This window comes from Fundulus heteroclitus, chromosome 13 (assembly GCF_011125445.2).
Source record: "Fundulus heteroclitus isolate FHET01 chromosome 13, MU-UCD_Fhet_4.1, whole genome shotgun sequence".
In the NCBI taxonomy this organism is placed as follows: Eukaryota; Metazoa; Chordata; class Actinopteri; order Cyprinodontiformes; family Fundulidae; genus Fundulus; species Fundulus heteroclitus.
In genome coordinates this window covers 30,562,908-30,580,914 of record NC_046373.1, presented here as the reverse complement: position 1 = coordinate 30,580,914, position 18,007 = coordinate 30,562,908, and the positions used below count along the sequence as shown (strand labels likewise).

Below are 18,007 nucleotides of genomic sequence, written 5' to 3'. Positions count from 1 at the left end.
AAAAGCTGGATCAGCATAACTAAACGGAAGATCAGCCCTTTATAATAGGGACTAGTGAAGCATTAATCAGCTCAGCCCATGGCCAACAGCGAAACACTAAAATGATTTTGCTTATCTTTGTAATAATATTTTCCTGTGTACATCAGCAGATTATGTGCAGTCTAATGCAAATTTCCCATGGATGAAGGCACAAAAGGTCACACTCCTATTGTTATGTAAAATAGGGGAGGCATTCCAATGTAACTGAATGCCGCCCGGGAATACTTCTTGACTTGGAGTAATCGATCCTCGTGATATGCAGTTAGTCGCATTTCATAATCACTTGTTATTTTCATGCATGTGAACATGGCATGCAGGACTGATTTCCATGAAGTGATTAAAGCAACACTTTAAACACCACGGGGTGGGTTGGTGAAGGGGCTTAAAAAATGTCTTAATTATTCACTCCTACACACTACAGTCTTAAAGGCTGAAGGAAGTTGATTTCTTAAAATGTAATACCTCACACCATTGTCATTTCCTTTTGCCGTGACTCTGCTGCTAAGCAGAGCATGATAAATCTTTGGAGATATGACGGAGCTTTCTTTTTAGCTGCTTTGACTACCTAAGCTTTAGATTGTCTTCTGAGGGAAACAGAAGTCAGATCAGGGTTGATCAGGGTTTTTAGAGAATAATGTAATATGGCCTCGTCTGCAGTAATAAGGATGCTACTTATTTATTTAGGCTGCAGTATTTATTGTAGGGTATGGCAGGAGTATGGCATATCTGGGTTACTTTTATGAACTATCTTGTCTTTGTATACCTGATCAAGAACTCCGTCTGCATTTTTGGCACAATGCAAATTTTTTTCCTAGTTCATGTTAGGAAACCACTACCATGGCAGTGTGCTGCCAGTCGTATAGCGTCTTGGATGGGAGTCAGCTCCTCAGTGAGGTTTCCCAACCAGAAAACGGCGCTGCCTCTGAGTTGGAGGTTTGTCTTTACCTTAAGGAAAGGAGTTAAGATAGCTTGGTGTCTTTTTAGTGAGTGATGGTAGGAAGAAGTGGAAGATGGATAGACAGATCAGGGCCTTGACTTCAGTGTTGTCCCAGTCTTTCCTGGTAAAGAAGGAGCTGAACCAAAAAGTGAGGTTTGGTTTTACTAGTCTGTCTACATTCCTGCCACCACCTATTGCTATGACATAAGGGTCATGACTTAAAGTACAAGGTCTCAGACACAAGCAGGTGAAATGAGCTGTAGGGTGACGGAACTCAGCCTTGGAAAAAAGGTGAAGAGTTCCCTTATCCAGAATAACCCGAGAGTATAGCTTTGCATCATGTCTCTTCCTCTGGGTCAATCTCTCGCAAACATACAGTACAGTAGTCTCACCTCTGTCACCTTTCCTGTCATTCTCGCTGATACTCTTTAATCACACAACACAACTGACACTTTTCTCCACCTGTTCCAACCTGCTTGGACATGTTTCTTCACCTTGTTTCCACACTCACAGTGGTGATGGACTGTTGACCGTTGAGTACTTAAAATCCTCCACCTTCTTTATCTCTGCTCCCTGTAAACTCACGGCTCCGTTTGGGTCCCTCTCATTCACGCACATGTATCCTGCCTTGCTACGGCTAACCTTCATTCCTTTATTACCTCTATCTCTCTAGATTGTCCTCCGCCTGTTCCCTGCTCTTACAACAGATCACAATGTCATCTGCGAACATCACAGGCCATGGAGAGTCATGTCTAACCTCATCTATCAACCTGTCAATCACCACAGCAAACAAGAATGGGGATCAGAACCTATCCTTGATGCAGCCCAACTCTACCATAAACCTCTGTGTCACACCTGCTGCACACCTCACCACTGTCTGATGGCTTACGTACATGTCTTGCACCAACATACTCTGCTGCTCCAGACTTCCTCATATAACACCACAGCTCCTTTCTAGGCACCCTCTCATATCCTTTCTCTAGACTTACAAACACTTAATTCAATTTCAGTGGAAATTCATTTGAAACCTCTGAACCTCTGAAAGGGGAGGCAAGTTCAGCATCAGTCAGAATAGTCGCCAAGAAGACCATGTTAACTCTGAAGGAATTATATAGACCCACAGCTCTGGTGGAAGAATTTGTTGAATGGACCCTGAGTCATGCATTCCAAATGTCTGGTCTTTATGAAAAAGGCCATTGTGGAAAAAAGGTAGAAAAAGTCCAAAAATGTGAAGGTATTTTGATCAGATGAGACAAAAATGGAACTCTTTAAATGTGTACGTCAGTATCTCACTGTGGTTTGCATACAGTTTTTTGAAAGATTATCACATTCTGCTGACATATTAGTTGTTATTTTGGTGCTTTATGCTTTATGCTCATTTTGCTAGTAAATAAAACCTTTAGTGTTTATTTATAATAACAACGGAAGTACGTCACTGTGCATGCATAGCAGGGGATAAAACAGGAATGCGGCTAATGGCTATTTGCATCTCCCACTCGTTTTTCTCCCAAGCATATATACCTTCAAAGCAGATTTGTGTTTTTGAAAATTCAGTCAAAATACAGATAGAAATTCACTAGCAATTTAGTTACAAAACCTTAAAATGGCTTTTCACAGATGCTTGCCATCAAATTTGACTGAGCTTAAACCATTTTTGCAAAAAGGAAAAAGCACCAGGAGATACGCACCAGCACCCCTCACGACCCCAGCAGGGATAAGCGTGTCAGAAAATAGATGGATGTTTGTATCATAAAAAGGGAAATGAACCAAATTTATATAGCGATCACTCAAAGCACTTTGTACTAGAGCCACTTTCGTCCAGTCACACTCACTAATGGGCCCACATTCATACACCCATATGCAGATCAGTAGGCAACTTGGGGTTAAGTGCATTGCACACAAGGACATCGACATGTGACATGAGGAAGCTGGAATCGAACGCACAACCTTGCAATTGGAAATGACTACTCAACCCACTGAGGCACAGCCAATACCAAGCATTGAGATTACCAAAGACATTGTCTTGTTCTAATCTTCTGACAATCCAACAATTTTTAAAATATTCTTAGTTCAGTCATTAATCAGAATATTAAATTGCCTTGCCATGTTGTGCAATAATTTAAACCGAAAAAACATAAAGGTATTGTTGCAGTTTCAGAGTTTAGATTTCCGTACTTTTTCTTTGTGTGTATCACTCTACAAAAGACAAAATGGTCTGTCACGATTCAAGACATGGTGCTCTGTTATGCAACAGCAGAAGCCAGGATCTCAATTCATCCTGATGGCTGCGAGCAATCCGGTCCAGTTTTCCTCTTTCTGCTGTTTTTCTCTTCCCCTCCCTGCTCCTCTAGCTTTTCTCACCATTGCGTTTTTTTTTTTATCCTTTATTTATTTTTCTCTGTCAGAAGTGTTTGTACCCACTAGCATGCCCACACAAGAGTCCATTAAACCGAGACCTAAATGGAATATTTGTTTCAGCCAAGGTTGTTGTTATTTATTAATTCATTTTTGTCCTGCTTTAGTTCCTGGAGGCATCGCTCCCGAGTCTTTGACCTTCACTCCACTCGATGACATGATCTTCCTGAAGTGGGAGGAGCCTGTGGAGCCCAACGGTCTTATCACACAGTATGAGGTAAGAAAAAAAAAAACCAGGCGCAGCAGGTTGAGTATCTGCATCATGTGGAAAAGCCGCTCCAAATGAGGGATTTAATTTTTCACTTGCCAGTATCTACACCCACCCCAGCCCTCTCCCTCCTAAAGGACAAGTGGATCTAAACAGGAAAATGCCTGTTTCATGCTTTCAGGACTCCTTTACTCTCTGTGATTCCTTCAAGTTTTTTTTTTTTCCTTTTTGATGTATCTCCCCCAGAGTGCGAGCATCAGCCTGAGCCTCTGGTGTGGACAGGAGCCACTTTTCGCACTTCATGGAATTTACTATACATTTCCATAAGCTAACAAAGCACAGGCCCCGACTCCAGCCTGCAATTGCATTGGGGACAACCCATTCTAATTACTTATATGTCCAACAGGGGATTACACCAGGGGGGGAATGTTAAATGCTTCTTATTAATTATTGATATCCTGAAATCTACCAGAGATCTTTGTAGTGCGGGCTCTGCTATGGAATCGAACCATTGCTTGACACGGTCTCACATCATTAAGACAGGAATTGATTTCAAAAACACAAAATTATTGATGCTGTAACTCTGGTTCACAAACAGATATGGTGGACTTTTTACTAAGATTATATTTTTAACAAATACCACTCAAATAATTAGCATCCACACGGACGTTAACAGACACCAGTCTGATTTATTCAAGTAATTGAAAGAGTTGGCAATGCAACACCAGCCGACAGATGCAGCTTCTCAGTTGCATCCATTGACAATATTATAGCAATTTTTTTGATGTCACTAAATGTAGTGAACATTTTATGTAAAAAAAAAACAACAAAAAAAAAAAAACAATCTGTAGTATGTGATCTACGCAGAAATGTCCAGTAGATGGTCAGGTTTTGTTAGAGCAGTGAATCCTCAGTTTATGTCCACTAACCTCTGATAAACTAAACACTGATAATTCATTAAGCAGTGTTTTAATAGCTTTATTTTGGGGCGTGTGCATGAAACAGCCCTTGTATTTCCCTCTTGAGTGCTTTAGATATCCATTTGATTAAACCCAACCAGTTTTTAATATCACAGTAATCAAGATTTTAGGGACAACTAAGTTTATTACATCTAAGAGATGCTTTAGGGCCAAATATGCCTGTAGTTCAGGCTCTGGCTTTATTAAAGAAAAAATTTTTTATTTTGTTCAGCATATTTAAAAGCTATTGAATGTATCTATTAAAAAATCAGTAGTCCCTAGAGCTTGGAAATTGTTGGCAATAGCCCCAATCTTTAAAGCTGGGAATATATGTGATTTGTCCAACTATAGACGGATCTATGTCTACGGGACAATGAATCACTTTGAGTCATTGTGAATCATCCTGTTAATGAAAAGTGCTTTTTAAATAAACTTTACTTGCCTTGCCCCTATAAGTTTCCGCTTATATTGAAATTAGCTAACAATGGATTGGTAAACTTCTTGTAGAGCATCTGGATAATAGTAATAATCTGCGTTCTTTCCCGTTTGGTTTTTGTGCCTACTTCTTCTGTCAACCAATCTTACTCACTTGAATTGGTTTAGCTTTTATCCGTCCATCAGTGAAGAGTATGTTACAGTAGATGGAGGGAAGGCTTTCTGTGGGTGGCCCCCAGGGCTCATTCCTGGTAATAGTGCCCTCAATAAATTACCCAATGCCCATCGGTCTGCTCCTAATCAGATTTATTCAGATGACACTGTGACTTTACACTAGCTAATAATGCAGAGGAAGTGTCTTGTATCTTTACATCTACAGCGTTTTGCTATATGAATGATGCTTTTTTGTTGAATACTGATAAAATGAATGCATCATGCTTAAAAAAAAAGAGGCAAACTCAAATATTTTCCCGCATGGCAAAGAGCTGGAACTGGTGTTGACTCAAACCATATTGTCAAACATCATATGTGTCCAAAACGGTTACATTTAACCTCCATAATTTTAGGCATGGTATAAAATAACTTCTTTGTTCAGTGATTTTGTACCAAATAGAATATTGTATATCCAGTTGGTCATTAGCATATGCATCTACAGTCAATAAAGCCCATAAACTTACATTACAAGAGGGCATCTAAGGTTTTTAAAGAGAAAACCTCAAACCTAGAATTTTTGCAGTACTCCTGATAAGCATAGTTGGTTATAGGTTTTAAAGAAGGCTTTTGGCGTGGCGTATCGAACGGTCTGGCCCCCCACATTTGGAAATCATCTTAAGGAATGGCTGACATCCTCTCAAGTCAAGTGAGCATGGTCTGGTGATGTTATGTAAAACTTGTGTGTGTGTTTGAATGTTTTTACAGGCTCACACCTCAGTAAACGTGGACGCATTTGCACACACAGACATACAGGTGTATAATTGGGTCTGTGCATTTACACAGTTGCAGACATACATTTATTTTCTCATGAGGTGCATCAATTATATATCAATTCTGTTTCTGTATGTCAAGCTTATATATGGAATTTGAGATCTTGTTGCCTGGAACGTTGAATGCACCCTATTTTAAAATCATTCATTTTACTGTATCAGGATGCTGTTATGTTTCTTATTTTGTATTTTCAGTGACTAATTTATTCATTTCAGGTTGTTCAGCCCGTACCATCTGGCAAAGGGACAGACAGAGTGAATCAGTCTTGGCTGTAATTGCGTTCATTTGCATTTTTGTTATTCAAAATGTTCATCAATACACAATGTCCCTCTTCAGCATGTAAAATTAAAATTAAAATAAATAAACATTAGTGACCTACTTAGTGTTGCAGCTACTGTATTTAAACCACAATACAAGCTACCTTGTTTTTTTTAAATACTCGTCAACAGTCCTTGTTTAAGTTGCATTGATTGGCTGTCACCGTTAATTTGTGAAAACATCAGAATTTTTAAATAGATATTCAGGTTTTTTTAAGAAGTGTTCTCAACGTCTAATCTTCTAATCATTTTTGTTTTTATCCGTCGCAAAACAAAGTGATTTATTTGCATTTAACCTGCCTTTAGTCATTAAATAAAAGATGAAAGCAAAAAGATGTTTTCCTGCTGAGAAACACAGTGGGTTAGGACACCCTAATCTCTTATGGTTTGCAAACTTGGACTGGAATAACTTCAACAAGACACTTCTGATAGCCACCAATCGCTGACATCTGTCCGAGGAAGGTTTGCAGCACACCTCCGTCTCAACTGTCAGACGTTTGACGGGCAGCGGTGGGCACAGTTGCGCTAATGATGACATTTCTAGCAAAGGTATGCATAGTATTTTCATAATATTCGTTCAGGAAGTGAACGGGAAAAAAAGTAAGTGCAGATAATATTTAATTTAGTAGTTTCCCTAACCCTTTCGTTAACGCTATTTCAATGAAGACAGATTTTTTTTTTCTTCAAAACCTTTATTGAAAATTACAAGAAACACAGTCCAACAGGCTGTTCAAGAGTCATCAAGAACATTAATCAACACACAATCATAACTCAAAGTGCCAGGTGGGGGTACATAACTCAGTTATACCCCATGTTGCAAGTAAACCAGAGGTGCTGGTAAACAAACATATGATGTGCAGCATCAAGTGAGGAGTGAGTATCTAAGTTATATAATGTTGAGAGGAATACATGAGTCACATAACATGATACATTTGTAGCCATTGGGTAGCCAAGGGTTCTGTTTCATATATAATACTATCATGTCCTGTGAACCACACATCAGTCCATCACTCATGCAGCGTTGATGAGACAATCTTAACATTACACTTTCCCTGACACAAAGCAGTCTAAAGAGCATTTCAGTATAGTGTCAACAAGAAGGGAAAAAAGCAGACCTAACATCTTGAATAAAAGCTTAAGTCCCTCAGTGTTTGTAGAAAGATGCTGCAGATCTTTTCTGTTGTGTAGTGTGTTATCTCGTCTGCCATCATCTGTTGGGGCAGCATCAGATGCAACTGACTTGGAGAACACTTGTTGACCTTCTTCAATAAAGAAAGCCAGCTCTATTTTGAGGACTCCTCTTGAATGTCTGGAGATCATTTTAAATGGAAGGATTCTTCATAAAATGAAGAACATTATGAATAACCCAAAGCATCCATTTCATCAGATTGTCAACAACAGAATCTTCAGTGAGAAGCTTCTCCAGATCCACTGTAAGACAGACCGCTCCAAGAGATGCTTCCTGCATGCAGCCATGCACAGCTCATTGAAGAAACTCCAATAACATGAGTTATACCGATATTTCATTTTAAGAATGTATTTTTGAATTTAGTAGAATTTTTAACAAGTAAATACACATTACTGTGATAATGTTATTTTCACACAACAATTGATTAACTGTGTCCTTAATTCAAAATGTCTCTGCAAAAGTGTTGATTAGCACAGATTGATTAGCTGTGGAGCTGACTGCACTTTCACACGTTAAAGTTTCTGCAAAGGAGAATTTTTTCACAAAGATTGTAAGGTGAGGCTGTTTCTTGTTTAGAAGTTACCATTAAAATACAATCCTGCTTAGAAAGGTATACCTCCAGCTGTTTTACACATTAGGATCTAACTGTACGCATTTAGCTAAGGCTAAGACACATGCGCAAATTCTACTCCAGACTCCCAATGGTAGTTGGGAATCTTCACACAGATGCCAAATCAGAGCCAATACCCCTATGCATATATATATGAGTGTTAAGTTAAACGTAAGGAAGTAGATCCGGGCCTAGTATGGGTAAATGATGATTTTTGGACACAGTCAACTCTCACTGGCATGATATATATCATGTATCATCCACCCTAACAGCATACTTCTTGTTTTTAATTTCATTAAAATGTATAGTATTCTATCTATATTCTACCTTTGTAAATACTGGGCAGGAACACTGTTTTCTTTAAATGCTGTTTTTTATGTATGGGGATGTCTGTGCAAATCGGTGAAATAAATGGCTACATCCATAGCAACAACCATAGCAACCTAACATTCTCACATTTTTCTGAGAACGCACTGAAATCTTCGGTGAAACTAATAAATGAAAGCTTGTCTGCCTTCCCTGATTGTAGGTTATGAAAATGTTTTGCACACTTTTCTCCAGAGGTCTAATCAAAATTGATGTAAACTCAGTTGTTTTATGAAAATGTTTACTTTTCCACATAAAGTTGGGAAAACAGCAGCCATGTGAGCTGGTTTCAAGCCAAAGTAAATGAATAGGCCAAATAAACGTAGGACTGAAACGTATTGAGGAGCCAAACTGTGACAATACTACGTTCCCCCCTGTGGACAAATGTGGACATTACATGTTTTTCGGTGAGACTGGGTGTATAATTTAGCGTTGATCCTCTTATGGTGAGCTTGTTAGGTCCTGCTACAGTAAAGCGACCCCAAACCATGAAAAATTTATATTAAATCTCCATATATGTCTAAATATGACAGAGTAAGACACTGACTGTCTTGGAGTGTTCTAGTTTTTTTTTTCATGACTATAGATAAAAAGAAAATGTTACGCCTGATTTTAAGTTTCCAATAAGTTTCTGTTTCCCCAAAGAGTTGGATACTATCTTCCTACAATTCAGTCACTTTTATCCGTCTGTATTGTGAATGATACAGGTTCATAAAGGGGCAGGATAAGGACACATTTTTCATCTGAGAGTTTAAATCTCTGCAGGCAGACTGGCAGCCAGCCATGTGTACCCAATAGCTTTGTAAGCAATGCCCTCCAAAATTTAACTTGCTTTGTGCATGAGAAAGTAAAACACTTTTACACAATCAAAATCTTCGGAGTATACACTGTAAATTCGCTGCTTTGGTTCACTGTTAGAATTAATTTAAGTAAGACTCATTTGTTGGTTGGCTGTTTAAACAGAGATTCTCTCACAGTTTTATTATTCCAAGGGAAAAAAATGCTCACATTCCAATAGGGTGTTTTATATCAGAGCATTATAATTATTTAGGATATTTATATCGCTAATAAACAATAACAAGCTATATTCACCAGTGCACTGACAAACATTGTCAGGCTGATGTATTGGACTCGATAAGTCATTGTGTAGTCCTGCTCTTCATCTTACCAACTTGCATCATCCAGTATCAAGCAGATGTTGCTGCCATTAAAACTGGAGCAAAGGCAGCTTCTTTAGGAAGGGTTCTGTATCCAGGATTCTGTATATGTAATGCAGGATTAATTTTTTATATTCAGGACTTAATCTCAGGTCAGTTTGCCCTTTTGCCAGTTTGTACTCCTATTTTGTGCTGAAGGTTTCCTATTCCAATCCTTTTATTATTCTATTTTGTATCAGTAAACAAATCCATCCATACCTTTTCATTTCAGCATTGTTTCATGAATTAAAAAAATAAGGACATTTCAAATTCCACAAATTAAACTGAATTGAATTATTCGTCACACAGCCACATTTTCTTACAAAATGCAGTCAATTGCTCCAGCCGCCATGTAGTTCCTCTGTTGCCATGTTCATGTTGGTTCGGCTGTGGGCTCAGCAGCTCTCGTTTCTTCACAGCCGGTAATTCCCGCCTTAAACCGTAATACTGCAACGTGATTGGCCTGAACTGTTTTTGGTTCAGGAGCGGGACACTAGAATGAAATAATTAGGTGATCAGGAGGACTCTGTAGAGCTAATGTTCTTTTAGAAGAAAATAAACTTAGGTTTCTGGTGGAGAGGTCCCTATTTTTTTATATATTTTTTATTCTTAACTCACATTTCCAGGTAAGTTTTACTCACACCCATGGGAGGTTTGTTGATTTCAGACTGATTGGTCAATGTCCAAAGCCTTTAGCAAAAAAGTGCTGGTAGGTAATCTGTGGTGTACAAGAAGAACACGAGAGACACCAAACCGAAAAACGCAGATGACCTGAATGTTATCAAAGCAGCCTGGGCTTCATAACAAGCTCCATGCCAGGTTGCATTGATGCAGTAGTTCATGCAAAAGGAGCCACAACTAAGTATTGAGTGCTTAGAAAAAAGAAGATACTATTCTGAAAGCCTGATAAGTATGTTTAAAAAAATCATTTTTACAGAAACCGTGCGTAATTTAATGTAATTTTCTGTGCTTTGGTTATTTCCCCCTATAATTAATAAATATTTACATGATTTTCATTTTCTGAAATAGGTGAGAAAATATTGAACTTTTTCATATTACAATTTTCATTTTTTTTTTTAGATATAACCATATGTGTCTTGTGAATTCACACATTAAAACATCATCACGCTATCATTAAGATGATGTTCGTAATCAGACATCTGTGGGCTGTGTGATATGGCCGAAAATCAATGTCACCATATATTTAGCTGGTCACCTCAATAACGATAAGTAGACGACAACACAATAAATAATGGAATTTTAATAATAATTAAGAAACCTTGCAAATATTCTTACCCCATCGGGGAGGAAAAGCAGGAACTGATCATGAGTCATGGAGACAGGAACAGAGAAACAGAGAGCAGGACATCAAACAGAAGAAACCAGTAAGGAGTAATAAAAGCAAATATAATTTAAATGTAAATATAGAGAGTCGTAATGGTGAAAGACATGACGGCACAAGTGGGGATTGTCAGGGGAGAAATGAAGAACAGCTAAGGTCAATGAAGGCAGAGAACATAGGGGAGGAGAACACTGAGCAGAGGGGAACAAAACAGAAATAATAGTTCAAAACATGCAGAGAAACAAAAGACTGTTCCACAAATGTATGAACTTAAATGTCAGCAGCTAGAGAACAGGAAATCATGGACACCCAAAAACACAAACACATAAGGATAATAAGCATAAGGGAATAACTAAGGAACGCATGATCCAGGAAACTGACAGCAAATAAATGGTCAAAATACGACAAAGGAAAATCAAAGCCCAAACACATGGAGATCATGACAGGCCAGTGATCGTGAACCCTGCCTGTTCCTTCTGTTAAACAGGTGGAATTCATGTATTTATTATGCGACTCTTCTGTATCCAGTCTTGCTCATTCTGTTTGATCTCTTTCTCTGTTTGCAGATCAGTTACCAGAGCGTTGAATCCTCTGACCCTGGCATCAATGTCCCTGGACCTCGTCGTACAGTGTCCAAACTGAGGAACGAAACCTACCACATGTTCTCCGGCCTGCACCCCGGAACCACATACCTGGTCTCTGTTCGTGCCCGGACCGCCAAAGGCTTTGGCCAGACTGCTCTTACAGAGATCACTACGAACATATCTGGTGAGGCTTTACGTTGATGGCTTGTAAGGGCAACCATAACCTCTGAAGAGGATTCTCATTACTATTGAAACAACAAACCTTTTTCTGATGTTTAATATTACAGTCTGTACAAACAGCATCCAAGAACATGCAACAAAAGATACAAAATCAGCGTCACAGAGTCAGAACTTGTATTTCTCTCTTTCTCAAAAGATTAGATTGATTTACTGTTTTTTTTTTTTTTTTTTTACCTTTTAAATTATACAAATTATTGTCATTCATGCAAAGCCAAACAGCTTTCAGGAGCGCTTTTGCTTTATTGGATAGAAAACAAATTATTGCTAACCACAAATGTTCAGCCTGAGTTGTTTGGGAGAAAACATCTTTGCATATCCCTTTCAAAAGCCACACAACAGCCCAAAAAATGAGACAGGCAGTGTTTATGAAGGCTAGGACTGCAGCTATGGATGCTGAAATGGGTGGGAAAACATCGGACTTTTTGTTGAGCATTGGCAATTTCAGTCCATTGACTGTTTTTCAGTCTAAAATATTATTTTGATGTATTTGCATGAAAAACATGTGTTTGGGAATTTGTTCTGACAGCACATAGAGTCATAGTTACATCTTGGCGACCTGCTTATGAATTCAGCTTTTTTTGTTGTTGATTCACACTGCTAGGTAGGTTCTGAGTGACTGCTGCACATTGATTCTTAACAAATAGCTTAATTAGCTTAAACCAGTTACTAGACAGACGCTGATCTGCCTTGTGCTCATGCAAATCGTGTTTCGGTGCAATCACACCATGAAATAGTTCTCTAGAACCTCAAGAACTTCAATTTAAGATGGCCAGTTGCAGTAAAGACAACTTTAATGTGTGTCCAGTAAGCTCCTAGAATCACTCGTCTTGAGGAGTGTGTTGCATAACTTTACTGAAACAGTGCAATGTCTGCTCAAGAGCAAATGCAGGCGAGTGACAATTGGCGCCCTCCGAACATGCTAGAACAAAGAACAGCAACGAGGTTGCTTCTGTTGAGGAAAAACATCAAGGCCCAACTGAGACTCTCCTTGAAGACGATTGGACAGCAGAGGATTGGTGCAGAGTTTTCCTTGATGAGCTTCCTTTTGATTGGAACGTTTAGAAAATCATGTCCTCACCTTTACTTTTCATCTAAAGGCTTCCCCCTAATTCTGCCCAGGAATACAGTCATGAATAAGGGATGTTCAAAATCTGTTTTAAGAGCAACTTCTTCCAGCATCCCAGGCGCAGTTTGAGGATGACCTGTATATTTTCTAGTGGTAGTGAAGCACTAGGTCACCAGGCAGTGTTATGACAAAGTATCACTAAGATTTAAACTGTTTTGTCAGAGACCAGAAAACGGAGAAATATTAACTCTTCACATAAATGTCCTATATTTTTTAATAGAAAATGCATTTTTTTATACTTTAAATGTACCATAAAGGAATATTTTAAAGCCAAGAAAGTTGCCATTTGCACAACTCCTATTAAATGTCAGTCCTTAAAGGTATACTGTGCAACCGGGGTTGATTTTCCAGCGAGGCTCCCCCCAGAGGGCGAAAGTAAAAGTGCACTGTCATAAAGATGCTCAGCTGTTCTGGTTCCTCCATCAAGCCAGGCGCGGTTGTTTTGAGCTTAGCAGACAGGCGAACGCAACGAAAAGTGGAAAAAACGGCATTACAAACAATGACTAAATAACACAGTGAAAGTATGAACATGCACACAGAGAGAGAGAAACCATTCCAATGTTACTTACAATCGCATCAGCAGAAACGCCAGGTCAGTGTCAGCCTTGCAGCCTTCTTTTTCTTTTAGCTCTCACCATTCAGAAAAAGCTTGCCCGATGTTCACCCGTGTACGACTCCTCTCTCTGTCCAGAGCCCTTTTCCTCTTTCTTACCTGCTCCAACATGGGCTTTCGCTGTTTTCTCGCTGGTTCCGCTATGACAACTGCACAAATATCGCCACTGCGCTACCAACGAGCACACCTTTCACTGCGGGCGTGTAGCAGTTCTCGCCGTAAAGCAAGACCGACTCTCGCGATGCACACGAGACTACTGAGCCTGTGTGTGCGGGCCGAGTGCTCTTGCAACTGCAAGTACGGTATTTCCCCCACAGACCACCAGGGCGGCCGAGAAAACCTTTGTTCAGCCTGAAATGACTCATTTAATCATCCAAAACGGTATGGAACACATTAATTAACTGAAAAATGTTGCATAGTATGCCTTTAAAGGATAAACTAACCCTTAATGAGGATAAAGGAATCTTCATGTGTGACATGTTAAATCTATACCAGGTCAAAGATGCTGTGTCTGTTCAGCAAGTGTTTTAAAGGTATAACTCATTTGTCCAGAGTTAGATTTTTATTATAATAAATACTATACATGCCATGTTTTTGGTTGAGGAAGGACCCAAATGCAGACAAACTTGTAAATGTAGATTTCTAATAATAAAATCAAGAACAACTTACAACAGATACCATAAACAAGGCAGGACAACAAACCTTGAGCATGGATGATAGAACGCAATCTGACAGAGCGACAAAGCAAACAGAAAACATGAAGACAACAAAGGAAACTGGCAACGAGAAACAAAAACCAGTGAGTTTAAATACAGAGGAATGTGTGGAGAAACTGGTGAAGGTAAACAGGAGGAGACCAATGAAGACAGATGAGCTGGGAGGAGCGCCATGAGCAGAAGGAGAAAAACGTGGAAGGAATCTGACAGGAAATAACGCAACATGTACATAGAGTGAACTAAGACCCTAATCCACACATAAATTGAATAATAACAGCCACTAGAAAATAGAAACAGAAAAAAAACAGAAACACAAAGAAACTCAAACACCCAACAACAAGAATAAGGAAGTACCCCAACAAAAACATGACCTAAGGAACACAACAAACAAATATTTTAAATATATACACAAAAGAAAGTCAAAACCCAAACTCCTGGAGATCATGGCAATACATTCTGTATTCTGAAAATATAAACTTAAAAAGGTTGAAATGAGAAACAGGGAGAATATATTTGGAGTAGAATATAATATTTGAATGTTATGAGTAACAGCAAACATTTTCACTGTGGGATTTATTTCAGAAATATGTGTAGTTGAATGATCATGGTGAGTGAAATGTGAATGTTGTTGGAAGTGGCTTGTAATGACGTCCATGCTCTGATATAGGATTTTTGTTTTTCATCAGTGTCTGAGTGAAGGCACCCCACAAACAGCCAGTAGTCCGGTCGTATCTACAGCTTGACAGCCAGATTGTCCATACTACAACAGAGTTTAAGCTTGACTTTGATTCTAGCTGGATGATTCTCTTTTTATCCTTCTGCTTTTTCACCATTCCGTACCGAATAATAGCACCAAAGTCAGAATTATTTAGTGCGTAAGCAAGTTAACAATACTCCATTCTGATTGGCTGCAGGGTGTCCGTTAAAAAGTGTTATAGGACACCTGTAAAGAAGTTGAGATCAAATAGCCTGGTTGTTCTAAATTATTACGCTGTTGACAGTTGAAGGTATACTGTCCAGGTTCTGTGGCCAGAGCTGGCTATCTTGACAACGCATCACCACTAGAGAAATCAAATAGTTCTCTCAGCCGCTTCTTGTGAACAACTTTTAACACTTTTAGCTGTGAAAAAAACATTATAGTATTAATAATTCTTTCTTTCATAAGTGATCCTGGTATAAGCGGGATAATGCCCCTGGAGGTGTCCATTATCAGAAATGAATTGACACCTCGTCGGGCATTATTCCTTACTTATATAGCACCTTTTAAAGGTGACACCCTCCTTCCCCCCATCCGCCCACCCATGGATGTAAATTTAGGAAAGGAAACCTTTATTGGTGTTTAATATTTAGCAAATAAAAAAACTGCCTAATCTGACCTAACAAACATAGGTCAAAATATATTTTCTTGTCCTTCTCAAAACATTTTTTTATAATATTATATAAATATCTGAATATGTTTATTATTATTGTTGTTGTTGTTATTATTGTCACTATTGTAATTGTTTTATATATAAAGTGTTTTCAGACAAAGTGCTGAACAGTTACTAGAAGATAGATTGTGTTAAATATATTGAGCCAAATACAGATCTAGCTGGACCTTTAAATGTTTTGAAATGAAAGAGAATATCCAGTTTTTAAATTTGTTATTTTTGCTTGTATAAAACATGCCAATAAAAATGAACACTTTCAATTGCAATATCAATTCCACTAAAGATCTCATTCATATTGTTGGCCAAGACCTTTTCTTTCTTAAAACCCCACAATAAATAATACGGGCTAATCCTCATTTAAGGATTTGTTGCTCAAAAGGGCGCACAAAAAAGGGTTTACAAAAATAGAATTTGCATTTCTTGGCACAGTAAGATGACATTTTTGACTGAACCAGTTATCCTGCCTCCAATTATCAGCTGTGATCACTGATAGAGCAAAATGCAAAATCAGTTGAAAATAGATTATGTTTTATCTACATTTTCCTACGAAGAGTTGGTGCCTTTTAGCCTTTTACCTAGGAGGAACCTACCTGTCCATGTTAAAATTAATAATTCCCAATTTATGTTGTTAAATAGTTTAGATAAAAACTTTAAATAAGTAAATTCATGTGTGTATTATAAGATAAAACACGGGTTAATTTCATAGTGTACTTTATAAGTTTGTTCTTATCATCGCTGTTATATTTCGGCCTGGAACCAATGTTAGTACCTGTGTGCTGCTATGGTAGAATTAATTGATGCTACACTGTGAAGCTAGACTGCAAAACGTGACCCGGGTCTGTCAAGAACCTATCTTCATGACAAGCGGCTAATTAGGTATTATTACTTGTTTTAGTGATGCATTCTGTTTATACTTACGCAGCGTAAGATTTTGCTCTTATTTACTTTACCTACAGTCTTTGTCTGAGCTGATATAAATTTGTATTTGTCCAATTCTCACGGCATGAGAGTCATAAAAGGCGTAAATGGAGTAGCATGTTGAACAGCATGGGAGAAGAGACGAAATAAATGCCAGTTAAAGAGAAACCGATCCGTGTTTGTCGGGACGAGAGCTACACTACCAGTAATGCTTTTCTCAATGTTTGCACAAATCAGTGACAAAACCTTATATTGGAATTATGCTCATTTTATTTAAATTTTTCTATATTTTGTTGGGTAAAAAGTGCCACAGTTGCCTTGCAGCAAGAAAGACCAATCTTCAAATCCCAGCTCTGAGTTGTCTTACATGGACTAAGCCTGCTTTTTTTTCCCATTGCATGCAAGGGATTCTCTGCAATCCTTCCAGCTTCCTCCCACAGTCCAAGGAGATGATTAAGTTAATTGGTCACTCCAAAGTTGCCTTTAGGTTTGACTGTGTGCGTGTATGGTCGTTTGTCAAGTGTGCCAACCCCTCCCACACACACACACACACACACACGTACACAAAAAACTATCTAACGAAAAGAAACACAAAAAAAAAAATTAGAGATGTTGCGGTAATGTTACAGTATTTTTCAAACCTGCATTACAGAGGTATCTGGGAATTGTGACACATTTAAAATAAGCAAGAATGGACAAAAGGACTTTGTATATCTAAACATATTTAGTCGTTTGCACTCCCTTTTTGGCACTCTACAACAAGATCTCTCCCGCAATGTTTCTTGCAATTATTTCCAGATGGCCAATGATCCAAACTTGGTGATGATGTCATTTAGAGACTTCGGGCAACTGCTCTGACAGTCCTTTGTTATTTTCGTTACTGAATGGGCACACACACACACACACACACACACACACACACACACACACACACACACACACACGCATGCATACACACATCAATTTAGAGGGAAACTCGTGTAGCTTGTGTATAACACTTAATATATTAAAAAAAGATCAAATAATAGATGAACCTATGGCCTGAGTTGATGAAAAATATAGATGTTGTGGATTTTTATATATAGCCATCATTGATTATGTCAATGAATCACTGCGCCCCTATATCTATACATGTAGCATCAGCACAGCAGCACAGCTAGCCACTAGAGGAATCCAGAAAAGTAACGTTTAATGAGTTTTGTCTGTGGACTGTGTATTTTTTGGTTTTGCTAAGGATCAAAATTGTCTATGAACGGTGAGGTTTTGCTCCAGATGCTGACAGTGTAAGCCAACTGAGCAGGTCAGTAAGGAGCAAATTAAAATAAAAGGCAATGTCTATTGCAACTGGTTTAGTGAAGGCCTGTATTTACTCTCAGCTCTTAG

At 38.5% G+C, this 18,007-nt stretch overlaps 1 protein-coding gene across 7 annotated transcripts in view; it reads left to right on the top strand.

The window, feature by feature from the left end:
* The window catches only part of ptprua (protein tyrosine phosphatase receptor type Ua), a 328,377-nt gene that overhangs the window by 183,249 nt on the left and 127,121 nt on the right, over positions 1 to 18,007 (top strand). For all 7 annotated transcript variants that reach the window (XM_012853466.3, XM_021311111.2, XM_036145582.1 and 4 more), the window contains exons 9-10: positions 3,499 to 3,608; positions 11,564 to 11,765. In XM_012853466.3, the coding sequence (XP_012708920.2) occupies positions 3,499 to 3,608; positions 11,564 to 11,765 (312 nt within the window). The remainder of the gene's footprint in view (positions 1 to 3,498; positions 3,609 to 11,563; positions 11,766 to 18,007) is intronic.